At 47.0% G+C, this 13424-nt stretch overlaps 3 protein-coding genes across 3 annotated transcripts in view; 2 read left to right on the top strand and 1 right to left on the bottom strand.

Annotated features, from left to right (window-relative positions):
- itga11a (integrin, alpha 11a) overlaps positions 1 to 6630 on the top strand; it is a 41624-nt gene extending 34994 nt beyond the window's left edge. Inside the window, exons 22-30 of the mRNA XM_076155276.1 lie at positions 1468 to 1544; positions 2207 to 2290; positions 2515 to 2605; positions 2707 to 2820; positions 3257 to 3340; positions 3429 to 3539; positions 3721 to 3816; positions 4469 to 4582; positions 5384 to 6630. Coding sequence (XP_076011391.1) covers positions 1468 to 1544; positions 2207 to 2290; positions 2515 to 2605; positions 2707 to 2820; positions 3257 to 3340; positions 3429 to 3539; positions 3721 to 3816; positions 4469 to 4582; positions 5384 to 5461 — 849 coding nt within the window. The 3' untranslated portion in view covers positions 5462 to 6630. The remainder of the gene's footprint in view (positions 1 to 1467; positions 1545 to 2206; positions 2291 to 2514; positions 2606 to 2706; positions 2821 to 3256; positions 3341 to 3428; positions 3540 to 3720; positions 3817 to 4468; positions 4583 to 5383) is intronic.
- A 3116-nt stretch (positions 6631 to 9746) lies between these two features.
- On the bottom strand, positions 9747 to 10913 carry LOC143004664 (relaxin-3 receptor 1-like). The gene has a single exon (XM_076155755.1). The coding sequence runs from the start codon at positions 10911 to 10913 to the stop codon at positions 9747 to 9749; it is 1167 nt and encodes a 388-aa protein (XP_076011870.1).
- Positions 10914 to 12702: 1789 nt separating this feature from the next.
- The window catches only part of adamts7 (a disintegrin-like and metallopeptidase (reprolysin type) with thrombospondin type 1 motif, 7), a 51008-nt gene continuing 50286 nt past the window's right edge, over positions 12703 to 13424 (top strand). The window contains exon 1 of the mRNA XM_076155757.1: positions 12703 to 12856. Coding sequence (XP_076011872.1) covers positions 12703 to 12856 — 154 coding nt within the window. The remainder of the gene's footprint in view (positions 12857 to 13424) is intronic.

Here is a 13424-nt window from a genome sequence, read left to right on the forward strand (position 1 = left end):
AAAGAGATTAGATGTTTCTTTTCTGTTGCATTCATAACAAAACAGAGCAGAGGTCATATTCCACAACCTGATATGATTAAATGCAACGAGGTCATCATTTCTGTGTGTACCATATCTGCGGTCTGTCGGGAGGAAGGAGGAGGGAGGAGGAGGAGGGAGGCTGTGTGGAGGAGGGAAGCTACAGTAAACCTCGTTAGGAATTCCTCTCTGGTCAGGCGGCATTCATCAGGATTTCGTTACAGCACAGAGGACTGTAAACAATGAGCCGCTAGGATCTGTTTGCATCGCTCCTTTCTGCTGCCAATCAGGCCTCCTCTCCTCTCCTCTCCTCTCCTCTCCTCTCTCCTCCTCCCCTTCTCCTCTCTTCTCTTCTCTTCTCTTCTCCTCTCTTCCCTTCTCTTCTCCTCTCTTCTCCTCTCCTCTCCTTTCCTCTCCTCCACTCTCTCCTCCTCCCCTTCTCCTCTCCTCTTCTCTCTTCTCTTCTCTTCTCTTCTCTTCTCTTCTCTTCTTTTCTTTTCTTTTCTCTTCTCTTCTCTTCTCTTCTCTTCTCTTCTCTTCTCTTCTCTTCTCTTCTCTTCTCTTCTCTTCTCTTCTCTTCTCCTCTCCCCTCTTTCCCACTCCTCTCCTTTCGTCTCCTCCACTCTCTCCTCCTCCCCTTCTCCTCTCCTCTCCTCTCTTCTCTTCTCTTCTCTTCTCTTCTTTTCTCTTCTCTTCTCTTCTCTTCTCTTCTCTTCTCCTCTCCCCTCTTTCCCTCTCCCCTCCTTTCCTCTCCCCTCTTCCTCTCTCCTCTCCTTTCCCCTCCTCTCCCCTCTTTCCCTCTCCTCTCCTCTCCTCTCCTCTCCTCTCCTCTCCTCTCCCCTCCTCCCCTCTCAATATGACCTATAGCTGCATTTTTGTTTAGACTTCAGTTCTCCTTCTGCCTTTGTTTAGGTTTCTCCCTCTCTTCTCTAGCAGCTCTCATCACCTTCTTGTTTACATAGTTCTTCTTTCTTCTCAATTTCTATGCATATATTCCGCCCCAAATCTGACTCTTGGCGACAGTGTGTGTGTGTGTGTGTGTGTGTGTGTGTGTGTGTGTGTGTGTGTGTGTGTGTGTGTGGGTGTGTGTGTGTGTGTGTGTGTTTAAGGCATTGACCTCAGCTAAAGGGAATTCCCAGGCTGTGTTTAAGTAGTACGGCCTGTGCAGCAGGCAGCCTGGGGTCAAGGCCAGGATCTTACTGCAGGTTATTGGAGGCTTTAGGTCTTAATCCATAATGCAACACAGTAGCAGTAGTAGTAGAAAGTTCTGACCTGTGTCTCTGTGTTATATTGTAGAGACATAATGATGTCAAAGTGGGCCCCGTATTCCCCAAAGCACCTTAAGGTTAAGATGATCTGAGCCTGCAGACTTATTATGATGGAGCTCATAGACACACACACACATCTATACTTAGAGTCTGTCTCAGCTTTGTTTTCTCTTCCGTGCAGGTATCGTTCCGTCTGGAGTTTGAGTTCAGCCGGTCCGTCTTCCTGGAGCGAGTGAGAGTCACGCTGGAGGCTAGCAGGTGGGAACCGGAATCCGTTCCATCTGTCGGGCTTCATTCCCAGCTCCATATGCCGACTCTAGATGGCGCTGTTTTGGACATAGCATTCTGTCAAGCTGAGACCTTTCATGAGCAGCTTCTTCTTGGGGTTCTGTGACGGCCCGAACTTTCACCCTGACTTCTAGATATTTATAAAGCCTCTGTTAAATATTCCTCTTCTGCCAAAGATCCCTCAGGTTTCCCCAAACGTACAAGTTTAAATAAATCTGACCTTTCAAAGTCCACATTCACAGATAGTTAGGGAAAAAGCAGAAGAACCAGGGATCATATTTTACCAGTTAAACAGTGTAGAGCACAAATCAAGAAGCCTAATTTGTGAATTCACTCCCCTCTCTATTACATCACAGCAGTATTTAATGCTGAAAGGTCAATTTAAGGGGAATCTAGCTGGAGGCTAGGCGGTGCTAACACACACTCAACAGTCCAGACGTTCCTTTAATAACCTTATTGTCCTTTTGGCCTTTACCTACCATCAACCAACACATCCATCAAATGTGGAGGAAATGTTGAATTTGGCTCGTCCCTCTGTTTGTAAGACCGGGTTTCTCACATTCTTTAAATATCTTTCTCTCTCTCTCTCTCTCTCTCTCTCTCTTTCTCTCTTTCTCTCTCTCTCTCTGCAGCGACGGAGAAGAAATGAGCTCAGCTGATAACTTCAACGATATCCATTACTCGCTGAAATACGAGGCCGACCTCCTCTTCACCAGGTTTGTGGTTCTTTGCGGCCGTCCTGTACCAAAGTGAACCGGAGCTCTTATGGAAGCGACGGACGCAGTAACAGGATGAAGCGATTTCATGGCATCTGGAGAAGCAATAATATCAGTGATGGAAAATAAGTTGCACCCGCTGTTGCTGGGTTTTGTCTGAATGAGGTTGAGCCACAGTAAATGGAGCGTCATTATTTACTGGTTCTGATTCTGTATTTTATCAGGGATTCAAATCCGACTCGCTATGATATCAAGTCCGACCTGTCGCTGGAGGAGCCCGGAGTCGTCGGCCCGCCATTCAACTTTACTTTCCAGGTGAGAGCCGATGACATCAGCTGCGTATCAGTGATTTACTGCACAGGAAAGCATCGCTCACAGGCCTTCTATGCATTCTACTCCTCATCTCATCGTCTCAGATCCAGAACCTTGGCTACTTTCCAGTGAACGAGCTGCAGCTGAACATTGAGATTCCAGAAATGACTAAGAATGGGAACCAGCTCCTCCAGATCTCAGACTTTCACATTGACCAGGTGAGAGTGGAGCCCCATACGTCAGACACACTCACCGCTAAAGATACATACTGTAGATGATGATGTGTTGGCGTTTGATAGCAGCTCCACTAAATCAGGTTGAATCATTTATCAAATACGGTGCATTTATCTGTTTGCTGAGGCAGAAATTGTGAGTATTGCTGATTGAAAAGGCACAAAGAAGATTATAAACACTTCTAATTTAGCTAATCTTGGTATTTTATGTTCACACACAAGCTACCACACAACATTCCTACAAACAAAGTTCTAATTCTCATGTTAGGACCTTTAGATGATTGAATTAGAGCCATAGCAGTGTTGGGTTATGGTTTTGTCAGCACACCTCTTTGTACTGGCCCACTGTGTTGACACTCTGGAGCTGTGGGGCTTTGAGACTGAGACCCTAACAGGCACTTCCTGTCATATCGCACCTCAGACAGACGGTTCCCACTGTCTCCCACCTCAGCATGTGGCACAGAGCAGAGCATCACCTGAAGATCTGTCTCGCTTCTCCCGCTTGGTAGGATACCAAAGCATCCAAACCTCACACATGCATCTTTCTATGTCCCTGCTTTCCTTTATCAATCATGTCTGATCTCTTCACACAGAACCGAACCAACACCCTGATCCTCCCGATCCAATGCACCATCAATATCGCCGCCTATAGAGAAATTGGAGCCAGAATCACAGGAACACTAAGAATAGATGCCCTACATGCAGTGAGTAAAGAAGCCTGAGCAGCCCGGCGGCGTTCCAACCCCCATACATGTAGAGATGCAAAGCACATTCACTCTTTTTTCCCCTGCAATCCCCTCTGGCTGCTGTTGTGATGACAGCGTTGTAATGAATGGCGTGACGTGTTAGTCATAAGTGACAGTGTGTTTTGATTTTACTCTCCAGCTGAAGTTCAAAATCTTGGAGCTGGTCACCAGTGCATCAGTGCAGCTCCCCGCCTCCAGCCCCATGTTCCTACATGAAGAACAGCCGGTCAGACATGTGAGTCCAACGCCACTGCTGCTCTCCTGCCTCTGACCTCTGACCTCACACTGCAGCACAACACTGGATGAGAGGAAGATTATTAGTTGTATTCATAGCAGTCTGAACAGTTCAGACACTGAGGTACAGGCACAGCTGCAGCTTGCGTGACTCCATAAGTACTGCAGTGACTGTTTCACAGTGAAAGAGCAGTGGTTTCCGTCACTGGGAGGGTAAAGCAGTGGAGGCTTACAGAGTGAAGGTTGCGTGGTGCTCAGGGACCGAAAGGACCAGCGGCACTACATGTGCAAGATCGGTGTGTTACACTAATCTGTGCTGCCATCTATTGGTCACTAGAAACAATCAGACTGCATCGCCCTCGTCTGCTTTCATATAAAGGCCAATGTTACACTGCTGTGGGTTCTTCTCACATTATCGTCATGGAAGGAGGGATGTTTCTGTGGTAAACCTGATTTCTAGTTTGTGTTTGTGTGAGTGGAAGAGATCTAATGAAGTCGCTTTATTGGAATTTATACACAAACTGGACTGGAATCATTTTGAATACTCTGGTCCACTGAATACACTTAATCTTCCATTTTACAAGTTATTATTCCTCATATTCTTAGATTTTATATCTACATGATAATTCTTAATCTCTCCTGTTGTCCCACAGATAATCCTGGAGATCAGGAAGGAGGGAGATTACAGAATCCCCACCTGGATTATCATTGGCAGCACTTTGGGGGGGCTCTTGTTGTTAGCCCTGCTCATTCTCGCCCTATGGAAGGTAAGCTCCGCCCACTGGATATCACAGGAACCAGGTCACCTGCAGTTACTCGCTCAATTGAAGAACATTTACATTATATATTGTATTGAATATGAGTTTATTAGAGCATAACTACATTGAGATGTGTGTTTGTTGGGAGCCCGACCTCTTTACCCTAACTGCAGGCACAGCAGGACTTAGACCGCCATCTAGTGGTGGAGAATGAAACACTGCCTTCAGATTAAAGGCGTTCAACTAAATTTGACTCAGAAACACAAAAGTGTGTAGTTTTCTTGATTTGACTGATCCTCAGATTGCCTGCAGATTAAAGTCACTGAACCTCAGCTGACAACGCTGCTGATGATTTGTATGTGTTTGTATTTTATCAGAGTCTCATATGATGTCATTGGTTGCCCCAGTGAATTTTGTAATATTCTTCCAGAAATATATGATCAAGAAGATGAAGATAAATCTCTTCCTCCATGTAATATTCTGATAGTGTCTTGGCTGGTAGTGCGACTCAAATGGCTCAAATGGCTCACTGTCACTTTGAAGGAAAGTTTTCAGTCAGTCCATGAAGGTCATCTTTGATTCAGACAGAACCAGCAGCTGTTCTTTAGGGATCAGACATAAGTGTGATCATCTCTGGGACCAAGCTTAAAAGATGGATGGAAGTAAGAAAGGACGATGTTGATGTTCACAGAAAAAACGTCTGTCTGTCTGCCTGTCTGTCTGTCTGTCCAGTTCATCATAAATTGTCCAATAGAACAATGAAGGGTCTGCCCTCATTCATTCCCTTTGTTTCATCCTTCTCTCGCTCAGCTGGGCTTCTTCCGGAGGCAGAAGCGGAGGGATGAGGATGAGAAAGAGGCAAACGGTAATGTGACCGAGGAGCGGTAACGCAGGCTGAGGGCCCGCCACAAGACGACCTCTCTACAGGGGACCCCAGACTCAGGGACCAGCCCGCCTCCCCCTGTTCCCCCAAACGCGTAGACAAGCTCCGCACGGTCGCTCAGTGCACTGGATTGTGTTCCCACGCCATGACCCCTGACCCCCCCATGAGTCAGCACTGTCACACTCACTTAGCATTCCTGCACTGTTAGGACGCCAGGGCCTTCTTTGTCTTTGTGCTCCGTTGCCCTGGACGCCGTTCCGTCCCTAAACCTCGGAGCTCTTATCTCTCTGAGCTGCAGGCTGGAGCTCTGGCGCTGGTTCTGGCCATTTGAAGGATAGAATGAGTTCTGATTGATGTTCTTCTCTCTTCAGGCGAGCGTTACCCAATCACTTTTTGTCTCTTGTGTATTTATTTAACGCTTATGGTTAATTTTAGAATACATGACAAACCTCAAGGGTGACTAACCGCCCACAATGTAAAGTTATTATACTGTATATTTCTAAAGAATTTGAAGTATAAAAGATTTTATCTGCAGCACGTCAAGTTGAATTGCGTAATTTATGAGGAAATCAATCTGAACTCAACTCGGCAGAATGTTAACTCACAGACTTGTGCTGCAGTGGAACTTGTACAGAGAAATCCTCCTAAACTTTCCTCCTCTTATTTTGGAATTTTCTCTGTTTCTTCATATTTCCATCCTGGAGAACAATGCAGGATGTTTTTAAACATTTGATGCACTTTTTTTACTTTGTAGAAAATTAACTTGAATTTTGTAAATAGTCAAGTACATTTTTTTTTATATCCTCTCGTTGTTTTTCAGTATTTCTCACACAGTTCATGGCATTACTTTGTAATTTAAGCAAGAAAACAAACAAAGTCAGCTCCAGATTACTGAGCCTGAAACAAAAACAGCAGTGGCAATTTGCTTTGCATCAAAACAGAAACACCTTTGTGCAGTAGATGATGTTTTCTCAGGCAAAGCAAAGTAATCAGCGGTGTAATCACGAGGGACGACTTTAAAGAAACAATAACCCGATGCCATAAACACCACGCACGTTCGCTTCAGTATGTCGACACTCTGATCCTCAAATCCTTCCATGTTTACCAATGAATGTCAATGTCTCCAATCTAATGAGGTGTGAAGAGTTGTAACATGCCTATAAATAAAATATCAATAATGTATGTGTGTGTGAATGTGCTCCTTTAATAAGTGAAGGTCAGAGTGAGCGAGGAAGGACAAAGGAACGAAGGAAAGGTTCATATTAACATGTTTCATTCAATTTGGACCTGTAGAAATTGAATTCCAGACTTCTGAACCTGCATTTACATTGTGTTGAATGTGAAAGGCAACTATAGTCATAATTACATTGCAGATATCTTGAATAGTGTTGATACTCAACGGCAATACCCCACCTGTCAAAAATGTAATTATAGATAGACTCAATATGACTTTATATTAGAAAGACTACATTTCGTATTAATGAGAAAGAACCGCAGAAAGTCCTGACACTTTTATAATAAGCATACAATATAATCTATATCTTTATATATACAGTATAATACTGCATTCTTCCTTGTAAGAGTTTTCATGGTCGTGCCTACAGTTGGTTCGGCTGCAGAGGGATGTTCAGTCAGGTGCTTCATACATGGCTGAGGCACAGAGGCTGACTTTCTTAACTTCATCTGCATTCGGTTGTAGAAACAGCGTTGGCTCTTTGATTTGCCCGTCAGGCTCTGTTCATTAAGAGGAACATTAGTCTTTGCGTGTGTGGATCAAATCTTAATGAGCATCTGCAATGAGCCGCAAATGATCTTTATTGGTAAAGATGTCTGGAGAGAATAAACAAGTTATTTTGATTGAATACCACAGGGAGCTTCTTTCTCTCTCTCTCTCTCTCTCTCTCTCTCTCTCTCTCTCGCTCTCTCTCTCTCTCTCTCTCTCTCTCTCACACACACACAAAAGATCTAATTTACTTCAATCTGGAATCTTCAGAGTATGAATTGTAATACAGGAATTACACATTTGGACCCTATTCACACTTTTCTCCCTTTTCTACTGGTAATAAATCCATAATCCACTTTAAAACCTCACAAAGCTATCAAATCCATCCCCAATCTGCTGGTTTTGTACAGGTAGCAATGAAACATAAAATCAATCCATACTTCATCTCTCCTGCGTTGAGCTTTATTTGCTGCTGACTGCGTTCAGATAAAAGTGGTATTGATGAGAGGAAATGAGGTTGTTGTGCGTGAAGCAAAGAAAAGGGAAAATGGAGAGCAAGGACACAATCAGTATCACAGATAAGATATAAACAAAAAGAAGAATGAGGTGTTCAGTGTCCGACAGTGAGACTAAATGGATTTGAATACCGGAAAGAATGAGTGCGACGGTGTGTGTGGAAGGATTTCCTTATAAGTCTCTCAGCTGACACGTGTCACTACGCTGTCACTGATTGATTTATAGAAAGCATGTATGCGCTCGTGTGACTGATGATTAATTCATGTCACGCTAAATTAGAGGAATTATGCACAAGGATCCAAACGAGCAGGGAACAGCGTTGCATCAATCAATACAGTGGAGCTTCTTATCACAGCGGCTATTTTCAGCCTGGCAGAGGAGAAGAAAGCGAGGCGCAGATGAAGAAGCTCGTTTGGTGCTGGAGGTCTAAGAACATGAGACATCCAGCTGAGGGTGTATCTGAACGACACACTGATACTTAAGTTTGTGCACTCATTAAAAGTTTGGCTGCAGTGCGATGACATGACCATGATACGTCCTCTGTACTGAAATAGACCTGCGTGTGTGAGGTTTAAAGCAAAGCAGCTAATAACTTGGAATTGTTCATCCAAATCATAATCGGGGCTGGGCTGTGTGTGTGTGTGTGTGCGTGTGTGTGTGTGTGCGTGCGTGCGTGCGTGTGTGCGTGTGTGTGTGTGTGTGTGTGCGTGTGCGTGTGTGACATTTTTTTCTAAACTTTTCATCCACAGGTGGCTCCTCCTTTTCTGCTCTGCACTGCATTGTGGGACAGGAGAGTGAGAGAAAGGAGCTGAGGGATCAGACTAAACTGCACCACACTTCTCAGTATTACTCATATTATCACAGAATGAGCTGAGAATCCAACACATCCAATTAAAATGTGATTTACCAACGCAACTGAAGACATTTTGACTAAAGATGGAGCAGATTATTATTTGAATATGTCACAGCTGCTTTACTGAAACAAGATGGATTCATATTGATTTATACTTCTTACTTTCAAGGACCTGTCATACATAAACATGTGAGCTGAATCTATATGCTCTTATCATGGGATGATGCATGATCTGTCTGTCTGATCATGTCTCTGTTTGTCACATCTACGTGAACCAATGGAGCTTAGAGTGCAACAGGATGTGACACAGTAGTGAGTGATTGGGGGGGGCGGCTACAAACCTGGCAACACTCTTCCAGCTGCACAACTCAGGTGTTTCACTCAGGCGGAGGATCCAGCTGCAGAGCCTCCTGAGAGCTCATAATGGAGGCTGATGAAGCATCTGGGCTGAGTGACTTCATGAGTGTAGCCACGCCTCCTCTTACGGTCCATTACTTTATGTTTGTGTAGCTTTTGTGTGATGCGCACACGACTCACATGCAGCAGTAACATGAGGTCAAAGGTGTTGTTCTTTATTGTGGAAAACAAGCAGCAGGTACATGCTTCATTATGACAGACTGCATCAGACCAACCTGTTTGAGATGACGTGTCAGTGATAAAGGGGAGGGGGTGAAGGGGGAGGTGTGTGTGTGTGTTTGTGTGTGTGTGTGTGTGTGGGGGGGGGGGGGGGGGGGGGGGGGGGACAGACATGGTGGTTCACATATCACTGCACTGGAGAACAACACTGTGACTCAGACTTCGCTGATGCGTTTAAATCACAAAATTACACATATTGCTGAATACAAACGCAGTGTGCGCGTGCAGGCGGCCAAGGGACCTGCGGTGCGTGACATGTACAAGACGCGCCCAAAGTCCCGGGAGCAGTGAAGTATGAAGGCAGGACAGAACCATAGAACCACGCACACGCACACACACACACACACACGCACGCACACACGCACACACACACACACACACACACACACACACACACACACACACACACACACACACACACACTCTCCGCCTCAGTTTCCACTTTTGCATATTCTACACATGATAGCATCTCCATCACCGCGCGTAACGACGACCACAGCGTTTGGATGGATCAATGTGTCCATAAGCAGCAGCTGCAGCTCCGTGCGTCCTCACGGTGCCGCTAGCAGGTCCGGGGGATCGTCCTGGACCTGGAGCAGCCTTTCTGGTCGACGATGGAGAGCTCCTGCGCCCCGTTATCCACCACCTGCAGCGGGATGACTCCGTGCGTGTGTCCGGCTTGGTCCCCGGTGAGGGAGCGCATGGCGCAGTGTTTGCTCTGCGCCGCGGCCGGAGAGGAGGAGACTCTCCAGAACAAACCCTTCATCATCTTCCGGATCTCTCGCCTCATCAGGCAGTACAGCACCGGGTTCAAGCAGCTGTTTGTGTGCGCCAAGCACACGGTGACCGGGAACACGTAGGTGTGCACCATGTAATAGGATTTGTCCCAGTTGACTACGTTTAGTTTGACTAAGACGCCCCAGAAGGTGATGGCGTGATTCGGCATCCAGCAGAAGAAGAAGGACAGAACCACGATCGCGACGGATTTGGTGACTCTGGATCTGCGTCTGTGGCTGCTTCCGCTCATGCTCCTCTGGTGCACGAAGCGCAGGAGCATCAGGTAGTTGACGGAGACGATCAGCATGGGGATGATGAAGGCGATGAGGATTTTCTGGATGTGGTAGAGAGCCAACCAGTCGTGACCTTCTGGGAATCTGAGGAGGCAAAGTTTCTCCCCGGCGACCACAGTCACGGTGGAGAAGATCGCCGTGGGCGCTGTGGCGAACGTGGCCGCGACCCAGATCACCGCGCAGACCCACTTCACGCAGCGGGACCTCCTGCCCGCCTTCTTCTTCAGAGCCGAGGACACGGACCAGTACCGGGTCACGCTCATGGCCGTGAGGAAGAAGACGCTGGCGTACATGTTCATCACGGTGACAGACAGGATGATCTTACACATGGCGTCTCCAAAGGGCCAGCTGAAGTCCAGCGCGGTGTCCACGGCCCAGAAGGGCAGAGTCAGCACGAACTGGAAGTCCGTCACGGCCAGGTTGATGATGAAGACGTTGATCGTGGAGCCCTTCCGTCCCTGTCGTAGCCTCATGAGGAAGAAGACCAACAGGTTCCCCACCAAACCCACTGCGCAGACCACCGAGTAGACCACGGAGATGAGGATCCGCAGGATGGGGCTCCCGTCCGCGGTGAAGTCGATGTCGTCGAAGCTGTTGAATTTCTCCTCCCCGGGAGAACTTCGGTTCATGTCCCCGCTGTGGTTGAACGTTCTCTCCATCCTCAAAGTTCACAAAGCAGCGACCTGCACTCACTCACACACACTCCGTAACCTCAGCATCCAACCACGGTCCAGAGGCTCCATGGTAACGTGCGTAAAGCGGCTCCGGTCCCTGTGAGCGCACCACCGGCAGCTCCTCCGGTCTCCACACGGTCCTCGGTCGTCTCTGACAGGCAGCTGCTGCTTACCGGCCTTTATACAGGTGAACACTGAGACCTGATTGGCCAAAAGGAGCCGTGACAGACGAGAACACGCAACAGGTCAGGGAGAGGAAACAACACCGGAGCTAACTAATGAATACTCAGATATGAATAATGAAGAGAGAAGGGATCCACAGAATAAAACGAGTTCTGCGGAGTTCAACCAATTAGGAAAAGATGAAAAATACTGAGAACTGTTGTTTTTGCCTGTTTGAGTGTTTTAGACCTGCTGCTGCTCTCAGATCGATTAAACTAAGTCACATTACAAAGTCCCACTACTACTGTCAATCATCCATCATGATCAATTGCTCCCTTGTGATAATAATCATATCTGTGTTCCATAAACATGTTCCTGCCTTTGTCCCTACCTTCAGTCTCATCAGGAGCAGCGACACACCTGCATCCATCTGAGCTGCTCTGCTGCTCTGTCAGGGCCTCCATGTAGCCACTAGAGAGCGCACTCATATTACACACACACATACTGACCAATAGAGCCACACAGCTCCAGCTAAGTGGGTTTGGAGCCCATGTGTGTGTTTGGCTGAGCTTCTACCCTCCATCTGTCATCCTGATCCATAACAGGGACTCTCCTAACATAAACGACCTCAGCCTGCAGCTCCAGCACTCCATCATGAGAATAACATCAGAAGTTCACAGATTAGTTACTTGGAGTTCACATGCTCATGTTTACATCTGGCTCTTACATAATCCTGTATGCAGACTGGATCAAGGTGCAGATTTGTCCCAGAGCTGCCACATTATCAGCTATTGATCTTATTGATTGACATTTAAGGGGTTATGCAACATGATGATGTGTGGACTCTTTTCTATTTAATGACATAAAGTTAAGCTTACTAAGTTGCTTTGTGCCTGTGTGTGTGTGTGTGTGTATGTGTGTGTGTGTGTGTGTGTGTGTGTGTGTGTGTGTGTGTGTGTGTGTGTGTTTATACAGTATATGTTGTTTACATTCTGCATCCTAATAAACTTCCCCCCAGGGTCAATCAAGTCTCGTCTCCTATCTCCTCTCCATCTTGAACACATGGGAACTTTCTGTTTATTTATTCTGCGTGCAAAGACGGAAAAATGAATCAAGCTACAACGTGTTTCCGTATCAAAACTCATCTGACCCTCGATGGTCCCCAGAGGACCTCCGTTTGGGATCCGCTGCCAATTGGCCCGCGTTGCCATATCGGATTTCTTGCAGTATCGTTCCCCTTTAAGCCACCGGGCCGGCGGAGACACTCTATTGTCTTAAGTCCTCCCATCTGTGGGGGCGGCTCTCTCTCTCTGTGCGCAAAGTTGAGTTTGCAAAGGAAAGTTTGGAGCTGTCACAGGCTGTCGGGAGGAGACTGATGGAGGAGCGAGCGGGGCAGCCACCCATGAGCAAACTTAAACACCGAAATCCAAACAAGCATTAAGAGCAGGAATGCAACCGAAGCGCCCCGCAGAGGCTCCCGACGCGCAGGCCTGAAGCTGGACACGAGCACCGTGAGGCTGAAGGCTGAAACAGGAGGAACGCGCTTTGATGGGATCGACGCGCTGCACAAAGTGGTCAGTGTTTGTCAAATCCATGCAGGCGTCCTGACAAAATGAGCCGCTCGGCCCGCGGGCAACACGGGCTTCACGCCTCCGGAGCCAGATCCAGATCCAGATCCAGATCCAGTCTCACACACGCTCTCTTCGCTCTGGGGCTCCTGGCGGTTCTGCACTACAGCGAGACCTTGGCACAGTCACACAAAGCAGGTCAGTGGAGTCTGAGAGGGAAATGATGAAAAGTTTGCGTTTGTGTAGTGGAGGTGACGTCATCAGCGTCTGAGTCCTGCACCTGATGGTCAGACTGACTCACTTTCAGACACGTTCTAACATTCACGCCAACAGTTTGCAGGTCAATCCGCATAGCCGCAGTCTCAGCATGTGTGTGTCAACAGGTACCCGCCCTGCTGCAGTGCCCTTGAGCAACAACATAAATCCCCCCACCAGGCTGTCTAACTGACACTGACCTCTGACCTCCCAGTGGGGGAGAAGGAGACCAGAGGTGGAATTGATTAGGTTGAACACAAACTCTTTTCATTCCACTTTTCAGACAAAAGTGCATTTACAGATCAAACCACAACAAAGAGATTTCTTCAAGTTTCCCCCTGTTTCCCGTTGTGATCTATGGGAGGAACTGCAGTGTGAGATCCTTGTCCTTGTATTCTTCCCATCTCCTGAGGCCGTTGGTTTGATTTGTTTGCCTTTGACTGTAATTGTTGCTGATTTGGCCTCTGTCCCTCTTTGCTGCGTGACTTCTATTCTAACTAACAGCTCATCA

This window comes from Genypterus blacodes, unplaced genomic scaffold (assembly GCF_046128005.1).
Source record: "Genypterus blacodes isolate CSIRO-AG114 ecotype Tasmania unplaced genomic scaffold, CSIRO-AGI_Gbla_v1 ptg000067l_1, whole genome shotgun sequence".
NCBI classification, from domain to species: domain Eukaryota; kingdom Metazoa; phylum Chordata; class Actinopteri; order Ophidiiformes; family Ophidiidae; genus Genypterus; species Genypterus blacodes.

Excerpts from the sequence above, each read along its gene's own strand:
- LOC143004664 (XM_076155755.1), bottom strand. The coding sequence starts at position 10,913 with ATGGAGAGAACGTTCAACCACAGCGGGGACATGAACCGAAGTTCTCCC.